At 42.5% G+C, this 23,380-nt stretch overlaps 1 protein-coding gene across 13 annotated transcripts in view; it reads right to left on the bottom strand.

The window, feature by feature from the left end:
* nap1l4b (nucleosome assembly protein 1-like 4b) overlaps positions 1 to 23,380 on the bottom strand; it is a 116,238-nt gene that overhangs the window by 5,662 nt on the left and 87,196 nt on the right. For 6 of the 13 annotated variants that reach the window (XM_086007678.1, XM_086007689.1, XM_086007685.1 and 3 more), the window contains 4 exons: positions 23,247 to 23,272; positions 21,742 to 21,861; positions 12,778 to 12,813; positions 8,388 to 8,447 (listed from right to left, as the gene is read on the bottom strand). In XM_086007678.1, the coding sequence (XP_085863804.1) occupies positions 8,388 to 8,447; positions 12,778 to 12,813; positions 21,742 to 21,861; positions 23,247 to 23,272 (242 nt within the window). Of the gene's footprint in view, positions 1 to 3,557; positions 3,598 to 7,766; positions 7,900 to 8,387; positions 8,450 to 12,777; positions 12,814 to 21,741; positions 21,862 to 23,246; positions 23,273 to 23,380 lie in introns of those variants that run through there. The other 7 variants (XR_015080971.1, XR_015080972.1, XM_086007681.1 and 4 more) reach the window with 7 other exon arrangements.

The raw sequence follows: 23,380 nt of genomic DNA, 5'->3' as shown, positions 1-23,380 counted from the left end.
AAGCAAGACTTCCCTGCTTTTATACTCCATCCCTTTTGCAATAAAAGCCAAGATTCCATTGGCCTTCCTGATCACCTGCTGCACCTGCATACAGGTAGACTATCCTTTATCTGCACTTCTGAAAACCGAAAACCGAAAGTTTTTTTGTGGAGCGCAAGTCGTGCGCACGACATAACCCGAGTGGCGCCAAACATGACACGATGCGGCCGATGCTTTTCTGACCTGATTTGCGGGCCGGGCCAGCTTAGCGTAGGAGTCAGCTGATATCCGGCTTTCCCACAACTGGCGGCGGCAGTCGAGCCCCAGACCCCCACTAAGTCAAGGAATTCAGATATGGAGCAGGGGGCGCTGTAAACAGACTGGGAGTGGCAGCACAGAGAAGCAGGAAGGGGAATGAGACACGGAGCAGGGGTAGCTGTAAACAGACTGGGAGCGGCAGCACAGAGAAGCAGGAAAGGGAATGAGACATGCAACAGTCGCAAGAGGTAGCCTGAACTTTTAAAATTTATATTAAATACAAGTACTAATTACCAAATTCCCAGTCTGAAATAATACCTTCTGAAATCCGAAAACCTAAACACAGCTGGTCCCAAGGTTTTCGGATAAGGGATAGTCAACCTGTACTAACCTTCTGTGTTTCATGCACCAGGACCCCCAGATCCCTTTGTACTGTAGCACTTTGCAGTTTCTCTCCATTTAGATAATAACTTGCTCTTTGATTTTTTTCTGCCAAAGTGCATAACCTCACATTTTCCAACATTATATTCCATCTGCCAAATTTCTGCCCACTCACTTAGCCTGTCTATGTCCTTTTGCAGGTTTTTTTATGTCCTCCTCACTCACTGCTTTCCCTCCCATCTTTGTATTGTCGGCAAACTTGGATATGTTGCACTCGGTCCCTTCCTCCAAATCGTTAATATAGATTGTAAAGAGTTGGGGTCCCAGCACTGACCCCTGCGGAACACCACTAGTTACTGATTGCCAGCCCGAGAACGAACCATTTATCCCAACTCTGTTTTCTGTTAGATAGCCAATCTTCCACCCATGCTAGTATATTACCCCCAATCCCATGATTCCTGTAGCATTCACTCAAAAGATGTGACAGTCGGTGCCTGGTGCAATATTTGAACGGCTCTATTTGGACTACTAGAACTTTGGAAGGATTGGAAATTGAATTTTGTGCCACCCAAACATTAAAAGCCTCAGTAAATCCAGCACTGGATGCTGTAATACAATTGATATGTGCATCCTTGTCAGAGATTTTATTTCTCGTCTCCTATTTATCCAAGAATTCCTAATACGGTGAAAATGGGTGCAATAGGATCAGCCAAATTAGCAATAGACTGACAAGAATTCATTCGATCTAGTATGGTCAATCACTGATCACCACTGTGTAAGTGGACCTTCAAAGGGTTAAGATTACTTGTAGCTGGGGAATGGTTGTGTAGTGTAGTGGTAGTTAACTTGCAACCCAAAGTCGAAGTTCAAATCCCACAATGGTAAATTGTGAACTTGAATTAATCTGGTAATTCATATCCAGAAAAATTGATCAACATTGTTGTAAAAACCTAACTGGCTCACCAATATTCTTCATGGAAGCCTGCTACTACTACCTGGTCTAACCTACACCTAACTCAATACCCGTAATATGTGGTTGATGCTTGATGTTCTCTGAAGCGGCCAAGCAAGCCACTCAGTTGTGGAACAATCACTGTAGAACAGAATTAGAAGAAAATTATTGGATGGTAATGACCGAGACATCAGATCTGGACAAGACTACAAAATCGTCCTCACTAGCATCTGGGGACTGGTGGCCAAATTGGGTAAGCTATCCCACAGACAAGTCAGATCTATCAGCCAACATCCCAAACTCATCCTCCACCATCCAGATAGGCCTTGTTCCATCAACACAGGCCAACCAGAAGTGGGGGGCACAGTGGCATAGTGTCGGGTGAGAGCAGCCATTGGACATCTCATCATTGACTCTAGACCCGATGAAGTCTCATGGCTTCAGGTCAAAGGCCAAGGAAACCTCCTGCTAGTTACCACCTACTGCATCCTGAACTGCAGAATCAGTACTCCATGTTTAATACGTCTTGGAGGAAGCACCAAGGGAATCAAGAGCACAGAACATACTCTGGGTGGAAGCTTCAGTACCACCAACAATGACCAAGTCCTGAACCTAGATGTTTCACTAAGCCGGTCAGGTGGTGAAGGAATCAATACGAAGGATTACCCTACTTGACTTCGTCCTCATCAATCAACCCGAGACGCATGTCTGCGATAGTATAGATAGGAATGCCCACCACAGTCTTAGTCTTGTCTTAAGAGGGCATGCTTCATCATGTGCTAAGTGGGACAGACCAAGGACTGATGTAGCAGCCCAAAAGTGGACATTCAAAAGGCACTGTGGGCCATCAGCAGCAGAACTGTATACCATTACCATCAATCCAGGAGACCACGGTTATGATGGGGAGTGAGAAGTGTGTGCCAGGTGCAGTACCAGGCATATCTTTGGAACCAACCTAGTAATGCAATGGCACATGGCAATTTGCAAGCAAACTGCCAAAAACAGCAGGCTATAGACAGAGCTAAGTGGTCTTAAAACCAATGGGTCAAAGCAACATTCTGTAGCTCTACCACATCCAGTTGAGAATGACTGTGGACAATCCGGCATCATGAATATCTTCATTCTCAAATATGATAACAGCCTGGACGCGAGTGCCAGAGACAAGGCTGCAATGTTTAAAAGTAGGCACTCCCACTTGGCGTTCCTAAAGAGGCAAGTGGCAGCCAATTTGGTCCCAACCATAGGATATTAACAAATGGCTCTCTGCAACACAGCAACGTCTATTGGTCCCAACAACACCATCTGTAGTGAAGACCTGTGCACCAGTACGAGAAACACTCTAGCCAAGCTGCTCCAATGCACTACTACACTGGGATCTATCCAACAATGTGTTAAAAAAAGGCAAGGAAGTTCAGTAAAGATTATACCCAGAATCATTGAGCTGTGAAGAGATACCCTCTCCCCTGTGACTGTTTCCACCTCAGGTCTTCATACTGAACCAATTTGATTTTTTTTTTTTAAATTCTATTTTAGAAAGGCCATTTCATCAAGAAAATTATCAATTTGAATGCATTTCACATTAACCCATCATAGGGGATTATAGTAGCCTTTCTGCAATTACAGTAGCTTTATTCAAGCATTTTCAACCTTTAGGCATTAATTGGATTGCATATTCATTTTTAGTTTTAACTTATGAAAAAAAATGGCAACTTTATGATTAGACTTCAAAAGGATAGTGATTTAAACCTTGTTAGCATGAAAGAGAGCTTTCACAAAGCACGTCTGTAGAACTGTAATGAGACAGGACTATTAAGCCTAGTTATACAATAGAGTAACAGAGCTAACTCAAACCAGAAAGACTAAATATTGAAATTCTAAATAAAATTTAAAAAAATCAAATTGGTTCAATCTTAGTAAGTTCAATTGTAGCTAAAGAGCAAGGTTAAGCAAAAGGTGATCATAGAAATAAGGCAGAAAATTCCCTTACCTAGAAACGTACAATTGTTTTACTGAGATATGAATTATACCTAAGCAGGGGAAAATTCAGAACAAAATAGGTCAATATCAATGTCACTGAAATTAAATAATCAGGGCTAGGCAAACTCTAAAGGGTATCCATATCTGCCAGGTACTGACCCCGAATAGCACAGCAATGTAGAAGGTGTTGTGTACGCTGCGGACAGTCAGTAATAATTCAGGCCTGACCAGATTGGATACCAACAACAGTGTTCACTAGGGCTATGCAAATTAATTTGTCTTGTACTATAAAATATTCTATTAATTGCAATGAATGATTGTTTGGAGCAGAGTCACACTTGGTATTCCCCAGCTAATTAGAACTTGGCCCTAAAAGTAAAATATTAAATACATTTCAGTACTAGCTTTAATAGTGCAAACAGGTCACAAATTCTTGATCATACAGTATACTATATTGTATCATGCCCATACTAACATACAATTAGTGAATTGTAATAGCTCAACTGGAATGTACGGCAGCCCAATCTGGTAAGAAAATACATAGTATGTTGCTGACTAAAGAAACTACAAAGAGGAAGAGCAGTTTCTAAATGCTGTAACAGCTAGGATAGTGATGAGATTTCTGAAGAACCATCATTTTGATGAGGAGCTATGCTAGTACAATGCCAGATACAGTTATGTAGAATAACATTAAAATATGTTCTGTTTTGCACAAGCTATTTTCTAAATTGCATGGCGACGGCTCCAGTGCATCTAGATAATGCAAAGTCACTTTTGTTAAAAAAATCTAATTATCCAATGTAAATAACATTAGAATATGAATTAAGTGCTCAAAGAAATGAAAGATAATCCAAATTGTTACTTTTAATTAAAAGACTGTAAATCCCATTTATGCCTGTACAGTGCACACGAGGAACTATACTGTAATGCGGTCAGTACAGTGTTTCAGGGAAGGGCAGCTGTCCAACTCCAGATGCCAGTGAAGAAAGTTTTAGAAGAAATGTCTGTACAAGCACACTGGGTGCAGAATGTTTCAGGAAGGGACGGCTCTATAACTGCACTGTCAATTCAATAGAGCATTTTAGGAAGGGATAGCTGTGTGACTGCATGTCACCTCATTCATTTCCACCAGTTGTTAGCATGGCCATGGCTTCAAAGATTAATAAGCTCTGGTTATGGAACTGAACTGTAGTTTAAAATGTAGATCTTTATTCCCTCATAAGACACCAGCCACATCTGTTGATTGTTACAGGTAGATGGAAATCTGATCAACTAAAAGACACTACAATATTATATAAGGAACTTCAAAGAGGAAAAATAACAAGCTAATTATTAATATTGACATCTCAAGGAGGAGCTTAAAAAGCTCTAAAGGAGGAGCTAATTACGGATGAGAGTGGACAGCAGGAGCATCATCCAAGGATTTCTCTTACTCTGTCTGCTTCACCTTATTAGTTACGGTTCTACTTCAAGGTATCTGCAGTGTCAACTAACTTGCTACACGCAGATTGAGAGACGTTTGTAGAGCTACAAATCAGGATTAGAGAACTGGATAGGAAGAGAATTATTTAATGAAATAGAGCAACTATATAGTTACGTGCCTATTAATGATGATATCCCTTGCTTCTAGCATTACCTGATCCTGAAAGATGACAAGTATTATAAACAGACCCTGCCCTGGACATTCCTTGTGGTGGGAGAGCACTTGCCAGCTTTTAATGACCAGTGACCAGAATATATTGAACTTGCGCCCACCCAAATCTGAAGCATTAGAATAAATTTGCCTTGTTTAAATTTGTTAGAGGAAGCCAAGTGGGCCCCATGTAACGAAACATGTAAAGGCCACAAAAAATCTCCACCTGGATAAATGGCCAAGGGAAGATTAAAGCAACTGCAAAGGAACTGTACTGTATGGAGGGGATAAACCTGAACCACTTCAGAAATCATCACGGTTCAGTTAGGCATTGCTCATGGTACAAACATCATTTTAATTGCTTTCTCACATTAGCATCTGAAAGTAGCAGGGAACTTTTAACCTAGTCAACTCGTCTGGAGCATGTTTTGCTATATTTTGATGTAATGAATAAAGATGGTTAGCAGCTAGAGCAAGGAACATGAATGATTAGACAGATTAACAGTGGAGTTATGCTAGTGGAATCAGGATAAAGAAAAATTAGCTAGAAGTGGGATGAGAGATGCATCATTTAAATTAGATTCTAAAACAAATCTGAAAAAGCTGGTTATACACTAACTTTAGACATCTCAAAGAAATGAGGTAACTTTATACTCTCCCAATTTCTGAAAGGTCATGTTTTCCTCTTTAAATCCCCAAAGGTTTAAAATTCTACATCAATGCCTTCAATTTGACTTCCAAAAGTCACTGCTTTCTCTTCACACATACTGCTGTACTAGATTACCACTTTAAAAAGTTCAGATTCAGTTTGGGGCATTGTGGACAGGAAAGTGAAATTACCATTTCTTCTCATGTTGCAGAATTGACTTATTTCTGAATAACTACTTTTAACGACACCTTCGGCACCATGTGCCACTTGTGTATCGATGGCATGGGGTTGAGGCTGTTGCGGCACTTACTATAAACTGGGAAATAGCTCAAAATTTACTTTGTACAAGCTGATTCGGTCAGCGCAGGAGAAAAAAAAAATCTCCTGAGATATACTTGTGGTAAATTTAAAAATGTGAATGTTAACAGAAAATGTCCTGATTTAGTCATTTTAGAAATTAAGTAGCTGAGCCTTCGCCTCTCCAATATTGTTGCTACTCCTGCAATCACTAAGAAACTTGAATTTTGCCCCACAACTATAATAGTTCATTTAAGAGCACAGGGAAGCAACATAAATAGGACAATAGAATTCAAGGCATTCATTCAGGATTTTAACTACTGTACCAAGGCAGCCGCTATTTGGCAGATCCTTGATTCCCATTAGTGATTTAGGTTAGGAAATGACGCACAATGGGTTGCTTTAGGTTAGGGACTGACTATATACAATGGGCTATAGATGCATCTAACATTACATACGTCCAATTTTTTATGTCATTGTTTTAATGTCATGGTCAGACTTTACTTTTGAAAGGACCATATAGTTTTGTCCAATAAACTGTTATAAAAGCTTTAAGGAAAAGGATCATCAGACTGGTAGAACTCAAAGATACTGAAACATTCTAGACAATAGGAAGTAGTTATTACAGTGACTGAATTTGAAGACTACACCAGCAAACATCATATGCAGAGGGGTAGGGAACCATTTACTTGCAAAGCTACTTTGCAGCACAAAGCTCTTCATGGCCATGTACCATTATTGTTCATGTCTATGTTGAGGTTGAGGAATGAGTAAAGTTGAGGAATAAGTAACTATTTCAGAAGCAGCCCAGAGCAATAAATCCAAAGGCAGAAAATTATTATGCACCAAAGGGACAATGGTTTACCTCTTATCAGATGGTGTTATTTACTTGTTTTAACCTTGGATTTGAGAATATAGATGCTACAGCAGCACACAAGGACTAGCCAGAAGAAACAAAATTGCAAAGCTCCAAACCTTCAAGCCCCGCAAGTGAATTATGGTGCTATTTATTAAAATTAACATGCAATACTGTATATTTCATCATGCCAGCTAATGCTCAGCTCAGCACATACCAGGGAAACATTCCAATAATTTTACACAAACTACAGAATATGCTCTGTATTAAGGTATGGTAGCCTAGCAGTTATGGCAGTGGACTAATAACACAGAAGTCTTGAGGTCAAATCCCACCATGGTAAGTTGTGAAACTGAATTAAACAAATCTGGTAATTAGTGAGATAGCAACAGAAAATAACCATGAAAGCTGCTTTTTAAAAACCCCACTGATTCACTAATGTCTCCTACCTGGTCTGGCCTAAACGTCACTCCAATCCAACATTGTAGTTGACTCTTAATGCCCTCAGGGCAACTAGGGGATGGTCAATTAAAACTGCCTTGCCAGTGTCATCCACATCCCAAGAACAAATCGAAAAAATGATTGCTCGGCACCAGCTGATGGCTGGCTGCCTTGAAATGATGACTAGTAATGGGGTAACTGGTCTTGACCAGAGTTATACATGAAGTTTCCCAGGTAAACAAGGTCAGCATGTTGCACTTTTGAATTGATCACAATTCATTTATTACATTTGAATTCAGAAAATGATGTGCTTTCAGTTGCATTTTATACAAGATGGTAGTACCTAAACAAATCGAGAAGCAATTGACTAATCTGTATGTTGCTTTTCAGACAGTTTGCTTCTAGCACTGTCTGCTTGCCAAATCTTGAGGAAGTCATTAAGTGCCATTAATGAACCTGGAACCATCCAGAAGTTGCTAAAAGGATTAGAATGAAAATGACAAATCTTCAGATTGGATCCAGCTATCGAGAGCAACAATTTAATGTGGGAATAAGGAAGTGACACCTAGCAATGTTCTAAATGGCAACTCCGAAAACAAAACTAGAAATATGATTTACAAAGCAGACTAACGTGAAACATAAGCGCAATTTAACTCGGTGCTTGTTTTTGTTTTAAGAAACACTGAAATTCAACTGCTTGTGAAACAAGTGTCATTACTTAATGTACCAGAAATTTAAACAATTTGAAATGTAGGGACATATACAGAACAGAAAGGAGCAAAGAATAAAACAAACAGAAAATGCTAGAACCAGGCAATAGGGTAAGTCAGCATCAGTCTGACTGGCCAGAGTGTTTCCAGCAATGTGTGTTTCGGTTTCCTATTTCCAGCACCTGCTGTTTGCTATTTTAGATTCAAATTAAGTTGGTTGCTAATTAAATTCAAACTATCCAATAGAAACTCACTTTAGGATCAATCTCAGCATCATCATCTTCATCTCCCTCCTCCTCAACATCATCATCGTCCTGTTAAGAGAAAGTTTCAGATTTTTCAAGTGGAAATGGTAGTTGATGTCACTTATTCAAGTCAAATTGAATTGGGCCACACCAGTGCTTCACAGATTGTCACAGCATTGTAACATAAAACACACCATAAATAACGATAGTTATAATAAATAATAATCTAGAGCCATCTTTTGTTTCTTAACCTGTCCCATTACCATCTCCTTTTGCCTTGAATATCTCTCAATGTCTCTTAACCTCTCCTGCCTTCTATCCTATCACAGACCTTCCCTTTTGTTCTTTCATCCCTCCCCCCTTTCCCAGCCCCTACACTTGCTTAAAAATCTGTTCGATTTCCTGCTTTTTTCCAGTTCTGACGAAAGGTCATCGACCTGAAACGTTAACTCTTTCTCTCTTCACAGATGCTGCCTGACCTGCTGAGTTTCTCCAGCATTTTGTTTTTATTTCAGATTTCCAGTATCTGCAGTATTTTCTTTATACACCATAATGACTACTTCCCTACTCCGAGACACTGCCATTTAGATTGATTGAAACAGCTATAACTGGGTCTTCACCGAGACCACAATGTTTGTTGATGCAGCACTGTACAACATCCAAATTATGAATCATTCATTATACTTTCTCAAAATTATTGTGCTATCAGCATACGGGGAAGCAGTGAAGTTTCTGTAACATATAGCTAAGTAAATAGACTGAAATATTCGGTTAGGATCTCTTACTTCTAAATTAAATGCATTTTGAGCTTGTGTCACAAACCGGAACTGTCTGCTTTGCTCGATCACAGCCCAATAATTCAAAACTGCCCATGGAGGAGCAAAAGCTGCATTTTTCCTCAATAATATAGAAACATTGAAGATAGGAGCAGGAGTAGGCCATTCGGCCCCTCAAGCCTGCTCCGCCATTCAATGAGATCATGGCTGATCATCCAAATTCAGTACCCTGTCCCTGCCTTCTCCCCATATCCCTTTAGCCCCAACTCCTTCTTGAATATATTTAATGAATTGGCCTCAACTGCCCTGTGTGGCAGAGAATTCCACAGGTTCACCACTCTCTGGGTGAAGAAATTCCTCCTCATCTCTGTCCTAAATGGCTTACCCCTTATCCTTAGACTGTGACCCCTGGTTCTGGACTCCCCCGCCATCGGGAACATCCTTCCTGCATCTAGTCTGTCTTGTCCTGTTAGAATTTTATAAGTTTCAATGAGATCCCCTCTCATTCTTCTAAACGCTAGCGAACATAAGCCTAATCGACCCAATCTCTCCTCATACATCATTCCTGCCATCCCAGGTTATCAGTCTGATGAATCTTCGCTGCACTCGCTCCATGGCAAGAACATCCTTCCTCAGATAAGGCGACCAAAACTGCACACAATACTCAAGGTGTGGTCTCACCAAGGCCCTGTACAACTGCAGCAAGACATCCTTGCTCCTGCACGCAAATCATCTCGCTATAAAGGCCAACATACCATTTGCCTTCTTAACTGCCTGCTGCACCTGCATGCTTACCTTCAGCGACTGGTGCACAAGGGCACCCAGGTCTCGTTGCACTTCCCCTTCTCCCAATCTATTGCCGTTCAGATAATAATCTATCTTCCTGTTTTTGCCACCAAAGTGGATAACCTTGCATTTATCCACATTATACTGCATTTGCCATGCATCTGCTCAATCACCCAACCTGTCCAAGTCGTACTGGAGTTTATCTGCATCCTCCTCACAGCACACACGCCCATATCAAGCGGTGAACAGCTACAGAGATATTACAACTCCAAAGCCATCAAAACAAGCACAGATTAATGGAATTTCCCGTTCAATGAAAACGAGTTGCTCTGTGGAATTTCCCTAAAACCCACTGGACTTGTGGTCTGTGCATTAGGTGCCTCTTTGGGTGGAGCACTCCAATCACTAGGCTTTCAAACAACTCATTTCCACCCTCCCATAGACACAAGTAGGCTACCAGTTTATTTTGATCACTTCTATTTGATGTGAAAAAATTGAATTAGCCAGCACTGGGCTAAATTTGACATGTTCAACACATTTGGTCAACAGAAATGCACTGCCTGAAAGGGTGGTGGAAGCAGATTCAACAGTAACTTTCAACAGGGAATTGGATATATACTTGAAAAGGGAAAATTTGCAAAGCTATGGGGAAAGAGCAGGAAAGTAGGACTAATTGATCAACCGACACGGGCATGATGGGCTGAATGGTCTCCTTCGGAGCGGTGGTGAAATGTCAACTCAACACCTTTGTACAAAATGCAAATACTGTAGCTACAATATGGCCACATTCCCAGCGCTAACCTTCCACTCCTTTAAGCACATCAGTGCTATCCTTCCATTCCCTAGAGTGCAGCACCATCATTCCATTCAAGAGTGCAACCACATGCACAGCTCTGCGGCTCCATTCCTTACAACACAGGTGCATGTCCAGAACAAATGCAAACCTAGCACTTCTGGTCCATTCCCTACGGCACAGCCACATGCCCAGCTGTTACTTTACCTACAGCAGCTTCCTCAATACGATTTGCTCCAAATCAAAGAAAAGAGAGCAGAGTCTGGAGGAAAGATACTGTTTCAGTCGAGCTGTCCAGGATAGCAGTATTTGTCTTATAAGAACATAAGAAATAGGAGCAGGAGTAGGCCATACGGCCCTTCGAGCCTGCTCCACCATTCAAGATCATGGCTGAACTTCTACATCAACTCCACTTTCCTGCCCTATCCTCATATCCCTTGATTCCCTCGAGTGCCCCAAAATCTATCGCTCTCAGTCTTGAATATACTCATCGACTGAGCATCCACGGCCCACTCGGTAGAGAATTCCAAAGATTCACAACCCTCCTAAATGGCCGACTCCTTATCCTGAGACTGTGATCCCTAGACTCTCCAGCCAGGGGAAAACAGCCTCAGATCTACCCTGTCAAGCCCTGTAAGAATTTTCTATGTTCCAATGAGATCACCTCTCATTCTTCTAAACTCCAGCGAATATAGGCCCATTAATCTCTCCTCATAAGACAGCCCTCTCATACCAGGAATCAATCTAGTGAACCTATGTTGTACCCCCTCTAAGACAAGTATATCCTCCCTTAGGGTAAGGAGACCAAAACTATATACAGTACTCCAGGTGTGGTCTCACCAAAGCCCTATATAATTGCAGCAATTCCTTAATTGTGGACTCCAACCCATTGCAATAAAGGCTAACATACCATTTACCTTCCCAATTGCTTGCTGTACCTGCATGTTAACTTTGTGATTCGTGCACAAGGACCCCCAAATCCCTCTGAATACCAACATTTACGTCTCACTTTTTAAAATATATTCTGCTTCTCCATTCTCCCTACCAAAGTGGATAATTTCACACTTCCCCATATTATACGCCACCTGCCACCTTCTTGCCCAATCACTTAACCGGTCTATATCCCTTTGCTGCATCTTTCTCACAGCTTACTTTCCCACCTAGCTTTGTATTGTTAGCAAACTTGGATATATTACACTCAGTCCCCTCATCCAAGTTATTGATATCAATTGTAAATAGCTGAGGCCCAAGCACTGTTCTGTGCAGCACTCCACTAGTTACACCCTGCAAATGACCGGTTTATCCCTACTGTTTAACCAATCCTCAATCCATGCTAATATATTACCCCCAATCACATGAGCCCTAATCTTGTGCAACAACCTCTTGTGTGGCACCTTATAGAATGCCTTCTGAAAATCCAAATATACTGCACCCACTGGTTCCCCCTTAACTACCTTGCTAGTTACACCCTCAAAAAACTCAGATTTGTCAAACACGATTTCCCTTTCATAAAACAGTGTTGACCCTGCCTAATCAGTGATTTTCCAAGTGCCCTGTTACCATGTCCTTCATAATTTCATTGGAGTCAGGTAACAATACATCAGGCAACAATTATATCAATCGCAAACATGCTCTGTGCCCGACACCACTGAGTTGCTTGCAAAGTGGTAGAACAGTGTGTCAGGCCCATTTATACCACCAACTGTATTCTGGGGTAAAGAGTACAGCAACATTTATACCCACACGAGCTTTATATTGCTTCTAGTAAGATTAGTAAGGTTAACCAAAGAGCAGCTTGGCATTGAAATCTGCATTTTTTAACAACCAGAACAATGGAAGAATCTAAACAAGGGAGACTTATGTAAAAACATGGTTATAGTTAGTCTAACTGAATTTTGGAAAGACGTAGGATAATTTTACCACTTTTCTTTGAGGGCAAAATAAATAAGGCAACATTTTTCAGAAGAGAAAAGGAAGCTTTAAAGGGAGGGTGGCAGCTACAACATGCCGAAGAAATAAAACTGTTAACTGTACACTTCCTTACCTCCTCTTCACCTTCTTCTCCCTCCTCCACCTCATACTGGAAAAGAAAAAATTATTAGCAGGTTTCTCATGAAGCCTAATGCAAGTCTAACATTGAAAACAAGGTTATATACATTCAGATATAATTTTGAAACTCTACATGTAACCTCCAATAAAAATGGAGATTAAAGCCCTCGGGATGTGCTCTGCACTTTCCCATGCACTAAAGCTGCTTATTAGGAATCTCAGCACAAAGAACTCAGTTTTCTGTACGTTAATGTTGACTTCCAAGTGTAATTTACTTCCAACCAATTTGAGCCCAAAGTGTATTTGAATATAAAAAGATTGTAAACAGGTGGTAACGAGACCAAGATATGAGAAATTAAACCAATACTTTGGAAGTATGATGAAAGTTTACCAGGTCAGAATGGCCAATTACTAGGTTTATGGATGTTTGCCGTAACATTCATCTAGTCAGTGATCACTGGGAAAGCTGAAACTGAAGTAAAAGCAAACTGAACAAAGATTACATTCCCACTACTCCCAGTACTGCAAGAGCAGCAATGACTGCCCTCATCCAGTCATCCTAATCTAGAAGGTGGGCGTGCAGAGTACGCACTCAGCGCAACCTACATTAAAAAAAAAATACAAGGACCGATATCAGGGGGGAAAAAAAACGGCGGCGCGCATGGACGCAGCGGCTGTCTCTCCCGCGACTGAGCGTTTTTACCCTCTGAGTCTCTTCTGGACTCTGCAAATACGGGAATTGAGGGCAGACCTACTGTACAGCCGGCAGACGCTCCTCAATATCGGGGCCGACTGCGTGCGGCCCACACTTGGCGCCGTCGATCTGCCTCCCGACATCGCCCGATCCCCGGGACCAGCGTGGCGTCCTTCCCCAGCCGGAAGTCGGCGCAGACCGCGCAGAGAACGCAAGCAGAAGCGGGGCAAGAGGGCCGGAATCCAAAATAGGCTGAAGAGGGCCCCACACAAACCCTCCCTCCCAAGTATTTTCCTGGCCAACGTCAGGTTACTGGAAAATAAAATGGATGAGATCAAACTTGATCTCTCCTCACAGAAAAGGACAAAGGAATGCTGTGCCATGATCTTGAGAGAGACCTGGTTGAACAACGGCACCCCCGACACCACCATCCAGCTAGAAGGACGCACTGTCTTCCGCGCCGACAGAACTGCAAGGGAGGCGGTTTGTGCATTTACACTAACAATGCCTGGTGCACTAACACGGACATAAATCGATAGATCCTGTTCGGCTGATTTGGAATTCCTCATGGTAAGGTGCAGACCCTTCTACCTGCCTTGGGAATTCACGGCTGTTATCATCACTGCGGTCTACATCCCACCACAGGCTAATGCCAAACTAGCACTGAAGGGCCTCTACAGGGCCATCAGCGAACAACAAACTGTGCACCCAGACAGAGCTTTTATCGTCGCGGGGGACTTCAATCACATAAACCTAAAATCTGTACTCCCGAAATTCCACCAGAATGTTTCCTGCCCCACAAGAGGGGAGAACACACTGGATCAAGTCTACACGAGCATTGTAGATGCTTATAAGGCCATTCCCTGCCCCCACCGTGGGAAGTCTGACCACCTCTCCCTGTTTCTAACCTCGGCATACAAACTGCTCATCAAAAGAGTGAAAACATCAGTGAAAGTATGGCCAGAGGGGGCAGTCTCGGAGCTTCAGGATTGCTTCGAACGCACTGATTGGAGCATGTTTGCCCATAATGACCGAGGAATACGCATCCACAGTGCTATTCTACATTAACAGTTGCGTCGAGGTCGTCACGACCCATAAAAATATCAGGACATACCCCAACCAGAAACCCTGGATGAACGGGGAGGTCCGCTCGCTGTTGAAAGCACGCGACGCAGCATTTAAATCTGGCGACGCGGAGGCTTACAGTGCAGCTAGGACCAACCTAAAAAAGGGTATCAGGACTGCCAAAAGGAAACAGACACTGCGGATAGAGGATCATTTCCACAACAACTCGAACCCCCGGCGCATGTGGCAAGGCATCCAGTGCATCACTGACTACAAGAGTAAAAACACCAGCCCCCCGGTTAGCGATGCCTCCCTTCCGGAGGAGCTTAACAACTTCTACGCTCGCTTTGACAGGGACAACAGGGAGCCGGCTACCAAAGCCTTGCCACCCCCGGAAGACCAGGTGCTCACGCTGTCGACCTCTGACGTAAGGGGTGTTCTACGCAGAGTGAACACACGTAAGGCTGCTGGACCTGATAGCATCCCTGGACGGGTACTCAAAGAATGTGATCAGCTGGCTGATGTCTTCACCGCCATCTTCAATCTGTCATTGGCCCAGGCAGTAGTCCCTACATGCTTCAAGACCGCTACCATTATTCCTGTGCCAAAGCAAACGGCTGTGACGTGTCTGAACGACTATCGACCTGTCGCACTCACACCCATCATAATGAAGTGTTGAGAGAGACTGGTCCTGGCTCACATCAAAGCCAGTGTTCCCGCCTCTCTTGACCAACACCAGTTTGCCTATCGTGCAAACAGATCAACGGAGGATGCAATCACAACTGCTCTACACTCTGCATTGAATCACTTAGATGGTAAAGAGACCTACATCAGAATGCTGTTCATAGACTACAGCTCAGCATTCAATACCATCGTCCCCAACAAGCTGGCCACCAAACTCTTGGCCTGAACACTTCCCTCTGCAACTGGACCCTGGACTTCCTAACAAACAGACCCCAGTCTGTCAAATTAGGTAACCACACCTCCCCTCCCCCTGACCACGGGGGCCCCACAAGGATGTGTGCTGAGCCCCCTCCTCTACTCCCTCTTCACCCACGACTGTGTGGCTGTTCATGGTTCCAACACCATCATCAAGTTTGTGGATGATACCACGGTGGTAGGCCAGATCACCAACAACGATGAGTCAGCCTACAGGGAGGAGGTCCAGCATCTCGTGAAGTGGTGTGCCGATAACAACCTGGCCCTTAACATCAAGAAAACCAAAGAAATCATTGTGGACTTCAGGAAGTCTAAAGGCGGAAGTCACACCCCCATCCACATCCATGGGGCTGTGGTGGAAAGCTTTAAGTTCCTCGGAGTCCACATCACGGAAGACCTCTCCTGGTGCCTCAATACCTCCTCTCTGGTGAAGAAGGCCCAGCAGCGCCTATATTTCCTAAGGAGGCTGAAGGGATGTAACCTGTCACCCCTGATCCTCTCTAACTTTTACCGCTGCACTATAGAGAGCATCCTGACAAACTGTATCACAGTATGGTATGGCAGCTGTAGCTACTATGACCGGAAAGCCCTGCAGCGGGTAGTCAGAACTGCCCAACGCATTACCGGCACCCGGCTACCGACCATAGAGCACATATACCAGAAACGCTGTTTACGGAGGTCACGGACCATCATCAAAGACCCCACCCACAGTCTGTTCGCCCTCCTGCCATCTGGGAGACGCTACAGATGCATTCGCACCCGTACGACCAGATTTAGGAACAGCTTCTTTCCCAGGGCTGTCATCCTACTGAACTCCACAAATAAACTCTAAAGCCTGCACATCTGCCAATGCACTTTATTATGTTTATGTTAATGTATTACAAGCCAAATGAATGTTGAATGTTTAAATGTCTACACTCTCGGGAGCCGCAAGCCTACATTTCGTTGTACTGCACTTGTGCACTAACAATGACAATAAAGTTGATGATCATTTATGATTGTGAATTCAAAGACTGACATTGAGGAAATCATTTTCTGCACTTTCACCAACATTAATGAATCCCTGTTTGGGCAAGTATATACCATCCTATGCTCACCAAGCACTAAGTATCCTTTTAAAGGAATATAGGAGGTTACAGCTGCAAGTGAACATAATCTACATATTTAAACAATTGAAAAATAATGTCATCTATCCAGTAAGAACAAAGCACACTAGTGCCTCATGCAAGATTAAGATCAATAACCAGCATCAGAGGCATAATACTCCATTTAATCCATGACTGAGTCGTTCTTCATTTTAACACAGAAAATTATTGCATCTCCTGGTGCAGAAAATACTTGCACCTCGAAATCAAAAGCTGCAGAGATGTTAATATAAATAGTTTACGTTAAAAGAAATTTAAATTTTAAGCTGCAATATAATAAGCAGAACAAACTACAAGTGTCATTTATCAGATAGAAAAGTTTAATAGAACTATATAAAGCTTATTTTTTCTGTAGGTGTTTAATAAGTTAAGGCATTTAGAGTTTATATTTAAATACATATCCACTTATCAGGGGCTAGGTTGAGGGGGGTGGGTTAGCCACCTCAATTGTCAAGTCCCGACACACATGAACCCGAACCCCACCTCGAGATGAATCAGTGTGACGACAGCACGCTAATGACTTCCCTACCACAGGCATACCACCTCCTCTGTTGCAGTTCCTCGTTCGCTTACAATTTTCCAACACTTATTCCTGCTCTACATTACAAAACCATTCTCCCTCATTTTGTAGGATTTAATAATTATTGTGCCTAAGTAATTAAGGGGTTGGATCGGGTGGATGCGGGGAGGATGTTCCCGATGATGGGTGAAACTAGAACTAGGGGGCATAGTCTTAGAATAAGGGGCTGCTCTTTCAAAACTGAGATGAGGAGGAACTACTTCACTCAGAGGGTGGTAGGTCCATGGAATATGCTGCCCCAAAAAGCTGTAGAAGCTACATCATTACATAAATTTAAAACAGAAATAGACAGTTTCCTAGAAGTAAAGGGAATTAAGGGTTACGGGGAGCGGGCAGGAATTTGGACATGAGTCTAGGTTCGGATCGGTCATGGCCCTGTGGGTAGCGGAGCGGGCCCAGGGGCCGTGTAGCCTGATCCTGCTCCTATTTCGTGTGTCTAATTCTGTCAGATTCAGGAGATGGTTCTGTGATAGTAGATTGGCGGTTAGGATCAGATCAGCCATGATCTTATTGAATGGCGGAGCAGGCTCGAGGGGCCGATTGGCCTACTCCTGCTCCTATTTCTTATGTTATGTTATGAAAACATCAGAACAAATTATGTATGATCAAGAATAATTAGGTACTTTACAACAATGTGCAATCCCTCCCCCAAATCTGCTGCTGACAGTGGCTTCAACTTCACATCCTCTGCACTCAAATTCTCGGCCTACAGCCTTCCACAGTCTTCAAAATTGACCTCTGACCACATGTCCAACTGTTCTCCCTAGTGTTGCTCAATGACCATTTTCTCCCCTGTGAAACACCTTGGGCTATTTCATTATGTTAAAGACACATTTTAAGGAAGTTTGTATCTGACATTGTGCCTAACTATATTTCTCTTTGAAGCGGACTTTTATTCTCTGAATCAAACCCCGCCCCCACCCAAACAATTTTTACCTACACTCTGGCACAATCCTTGGCTAAGATAGGGAAGGCAAGTTAGTTCCACTCAATAACCACGTGCTAGAACGAAGACAGACAGACTTGTATTTATATAGCACCTTTCACGATCACTGGACATCCCAAAGCGCTTTACAGCCAATTACGTGCAAGTACTTTTTTTTTGTTTTTTTTTTTGAAGTGTAGTCACTGTTGTAATGTAGGAAACGCAGCAGCCAATTTATGCACAGCAAGCTTCCACAAACAGCAATGTGACAATGACCAGATTATTTGTTTTAGCGATGTTGATTGGGATAGATATTGGCCAGGACACAGGGAATAACTCCCCTGCTCTTCTTCGAAACAGTGCCGTGGGATCTTTTACATCCACCCAAGAGCACAGACGGGGCCTCTGTTTAACGTTTCATCCGAAAGACGGCACCTCAGACAGTGCAGCGCTCCCTCAGTACTGCACTGGAGTGTCAGCCTAGATTTTTGTGCTCAAATCTCTGGAGTAGGACTTGAACCCACAATCATCTGAATCAGAGGCGAGGGTGCTACCAACTGAGCCATGGCTGACACACCCGGAAAGGCAAGGGCAGTGTGGGCTGCACTTTACTGTATGTGAATGGTACATCTGCAGTATATTCAAGTTACTGAACCCACATGACAAATAAAACCTGAAATATGGCAGACCAAGTTATATTCAATTATTCATTCCATCAACACTTTCCCCAATTGAGCATTTAACTTTCAGCACTACTTTCCCAGATTACTTCAACATTAATCCCAGGGAAGAGCAGTCTTCCCTTGCCTTTTCTTGAAATAGCAGCTCAGTACTCCAGGTTTACCTATGCCTATATTGTCCAAACAGTCTACAGATATGTATCCATTCCCTGCCCAAACTGATCCCAGATTCACTGGAAGCTCTTGGTACAAAGTGATTCAACACAAGCGAAGGACACCTGGCCAATGTTACGATTGCCCAAAAGATCATTTTTTGTTTCGATGGTCACCCAAGGATTTTGATTAAGAGCTTAAGTGAATACTATGATACTTACTAACAACAGAAAATGCTGGAAAAACTCAGCAGGCCAGGCAACATCCGTGGAGAGAAATTAGAGTCAACGTTTCGGGTGAACCCTTTTTCAAAACTGGAAAACTGGAACTCCTTTCCAGTTTTGAAAAAGGGTTAGACCCGAAACGTCGACTCTAATTTCTCTCCACGGATGTTGCCTGGCCTGACTTTTTCCAGCATTTTCAGATTTCCAGCATCTGCAGTATTTTGCTATCGTACAATGATACTTAATCTCTGCTCCCAATTTGCATGAGATATCTAGCTGCTGTCTGCCACCCAATATAAAGAAGAAAATTGTTTCAACTCTGACCAGACCAAGCTGTGGATCAGCTTTCAGCCCACGTCTTTTGTTGAATTGATGTGGCACTGGAATGGAACCCGAAGTGTAACAGGAATCATAAGCAACAGGTTACGAACAGTGCAGAGACACCTAATATTTAGTCTGCTACCTACTATTGTCCATGTCGACAGCCCCTACCCCTCTTGCCTCTCCACCCAATGCTGTGCTTGGCATTAGCAAATTAAAGTTTGCATTGGGTTTTTATAGCAAGTGGTGTTCCGCAGGGGTCAGTGCTGGGTCCCCAACTCTTTACAATCTATATTAACGATTTGGAGGAGGGGACCGAGTGTAACATGTCAAAGTTTGCAGATGATACTAAGATGGGAGGGAAAGTAGTGAGTGAGGAGGACATAAAAAACCTGCAAGGGGACATAGACAGGCTAAGTAAGTGGGCAGAGATTTGGCAGATGGAATACAATACTGGAAAGTGTGAGGTTATGCACTTTGGCAGGAAAAATCGTAGAGCAAGTTATTATCTTAATGGCAAGAAACTTGAAAGTACTGAAGTACAAAGGGATCTGGGGGTCCTGGTGCACGAAACTCAAAAGGTTAGTATGCAGGTGCAGCAAGTGATTAAGAAGGCCAATGGAATGTTGGCTTTCATTGCTAGGGGGATAGAATATAAAAATAGGGAGGTATTGCTTCAGTTGTACAAGGTATTGGTGAGACCGCACCTGGAATACTGCATACAGTTTTGGTGTCCATACTTAAGAAAGGACATACTTGCTCTCGAGTCAGTACAAAGAAGGTTCACTCGATTAATCCCGGGGATGAGGGGATGGACATATGAGGAGAGGTTGAGTAGATTGGGACTCTACTAATTGGAGTTCAGAAGAATGAGAGGCGCTTATTGAAACATATAAGATTATGAAGGGGTTGGATCGGGTGGATGCAGGGAGGATGTTCCAGATGATGGGTGAAACTAGAACTAGGGGGCATAGTCTTAGAATAAGGGGCTGCTCTTTCAAAACTGAGATGAGGAGGAACTACTTCACTCAGAGGGTGGTAGGTCCATGGAATATGCTGCCCCAAAAAGCTGTCGAAGCTACATCATTACATAAATTTAAAACAGAAATAGACAGTTTCCTAGTAGAAAAGGGAATTAAGGGTTACGGGGAGCGGGCAGGAATTTGGACATGAGTCTAGGTTCGGATAGGTCATGGCCCTGTGGGTAGCGGAGCGGGCCCAGGGGCCGTGTAGCCTGATCCTGCTCCTGTTTTCGTGTGTCTAATGCTGTTAGATTCAGGAGATAGTCCTGTCATAGTGGATTGGCGGTTAGGATCAGATCAGCCATGATCTTATTGAATGGCGGAGCAGGCTCGAGGGGCCAATTGGCCTACTCCTGCTCCTATTTCTTATGTTCTTATGTTAGATGAGGACTCCAGCACTAACTCCTGGGGAACTATACTCAGTATGCTGCAACCACCCCGCCCCCGCCAATCCTGACATTATTCCCATCATAATTACCTAGTGCTTTCTTTCCTTCAGCCAAGTCCTTATCTTTACCCTTTAATTCCTGCTATTTCTGTTTCATTCGTGAGCAGCTTTATTGAAGGCTTTTTGGAAACCCAAATAGAATACTTCATGTCCATTTGAGATAGCCTCAAAAAAGTCAAGGTGGTTTGCCAGGTAGGATCTTTCCATCTGAAGCCATTTTAGTTCATAGTTATTAGATTCTTACAGATATTCAAGTTTGTCCCTGACATTCACTCCATTATTTTAACAGGTACTGGCATTCAACTGGTAAGTCTGCAATTGCATGGATCATATTTGTCCTGTCTTGAATATGGATACTTCAGCTTGTTTTAAATCTAGTGTTACCTCCCCAGCATTCATCAATTAATACTAATTGTTAACTGAGAAAATTTCATTTTTTGTCTTTAATATTCGGAGACAGACACCATCTGTCCCGGGGATTCATTCGTTTTGAGCCTTTTAAGTTGCTTAGAACCTGTATTTCGTTTATGTAGAGGTCCTCAACTCTGCATGGGTTTCTTATCACTGTAGGGCATGGTGTGGAAGTCTTGTCCAGTGAATACTTCAAAGAAGTACTGTACTGAGTGTTTTACTTTCTGCTCATCCTTAGCTTCATCCCCAATGAAATCCTTCAAGGTTCTCAACTCTTCCTTGACTGTCATGTTGCTGTTGTTTTGAAAGCTTGTGTCAAAAATAACAGGTCACAAGTTAGCAATGTACTCACATCCTCATCATCATCTATGGCTTCTCCAGTGAAATACAGAACTGCTCGAGGGACTATTCGTTCGCGGAAAAAGTGTCCAATTTCAAAATCTGTAGCTAAATTAAACTCTGAATCTTCATCCTAGGAAACAAGATAAAATGCTGATAGCAATTATCCCAAATTTCTAAACTAATTACCAGTATGATTCAATATTACTGTTATGATTAAAGCTCCAGATACAACTTTTCCAAGCCCCAAGGTAAAACTCCACTCCCAGACAGGCAAGCTCTCGTATCTCATGTACCAAAACATGACTATGCACAAACTCATCTGGGATATATGTTTGCAGGGTGAGTAATGAACTCTCATCAATAAGACATGCATGGGACTACCAGTGTATTCACAATCTCTCCAACTGAGACTTTATCTCAGGCTAGAATTGCTAATTATGTTTAAGTAATATTACAGAGAAAAGAAAATAGATTTTATATTACAATACTTAATTTACAGTCCACATTTCAAAATAATAAATGTCTAAGCTCCAGTAGGTTTCAGAGGTAATTATGCTTCGTTTGGACCAGAGCTGAGATTACAGCTTCACTTGAGATTGGAGGTTCACCGAGCGCTCTATTGACCCCAACTCATTAGCTGTCCAAGTAAAAATACACAAAAAAATCATATTACCAGCCACAATTATACCCCTCGGAAGTCCACACAGAGACAAAAGAAAATCAAGAAGATAGCCTACACAATTAAAGTTGTCAATCACAAATAGGTTGCAGATTTGTGCGACAGAGATACCAGTCAAGTACTCCATACTCCTTCAGGACATATGCAAACTTTAAGAGCCTTGCTTGCAGGACCCCCGACAGAACAAAGCCAAAGGTCATGGACAGATGTATAAGCAACTGATGGCCTACTGATCAATCCTATTGTTTATCAACTGGGGAAATGGGCAATGACTTACCCAGATATGTATGTCTAGTACCTGTAGTAATTAATTATCTTCTCATCTTTCCATGCATACAACAAAATATGTTCCTACCATGCATTTGCAGCAGCAGCCATTTTAAATTGACCACAATGTAGGGGAGTTATAAATTCCCCATAAAGAAATATTCAAGCAATGAAATGAAATAGGACAGACCTGCTGTGTCACACCCACAATGGAATGCATCATTTAAGAGTAGCGCTGCATATTGGACTAATAAATATTCCGAAACACAACTCAATCCTCAACATTACTGAGTTTCTGATCTCAGCAGCACTTCTACAGATACACCCTGGGCAGAGGCCAGGAACCAATACACTGATCACAACATCTCCGCTTGTATCTCACATACATCTCTGCAGCACCAGCTGGAGGGCAGAATGTAGGAAGTGCATGACCTCGGGAAGACCATAAAAAGAGAGCATGCCTGACCCAAAATCCTTAAACTAACATTTAATTGTAATTAAGTAGCATCTACAGTCCACTGTTGAAGATTAACTCCCCTTCTCCTCAGATGCCCCATAGTAGTACTCACCATTTCTGCCTCACCATGTCCAGAAACTGAAAAATAAAAGATAAGCAAAATGTCAGCTCTTTCTCTGCATTGCCAGTCCTCTCAGGGTGAGGAACACATGTGCACACAAATGGAGGATTTTAATTTAAAAAATC

Source organism: Somniosus microcephalus, chromosome 15, assembly GCF_052327205.1.
Source record: "Somniosus microcephalus isolate GS21.2 chromosome 15, FLI_Smic_1.0, whole genome shotgun sequence".
Classification (NCBI taxonomy): Eukaryota; Metazoa; Chordata; class Chondrichthyes; order Squaliformes; family Somniosidae; genus Somniosus; species Somniosus microcephalus.
This window is presented reverse-complemented; position numbering and strand designations above follow the sequence as displayed.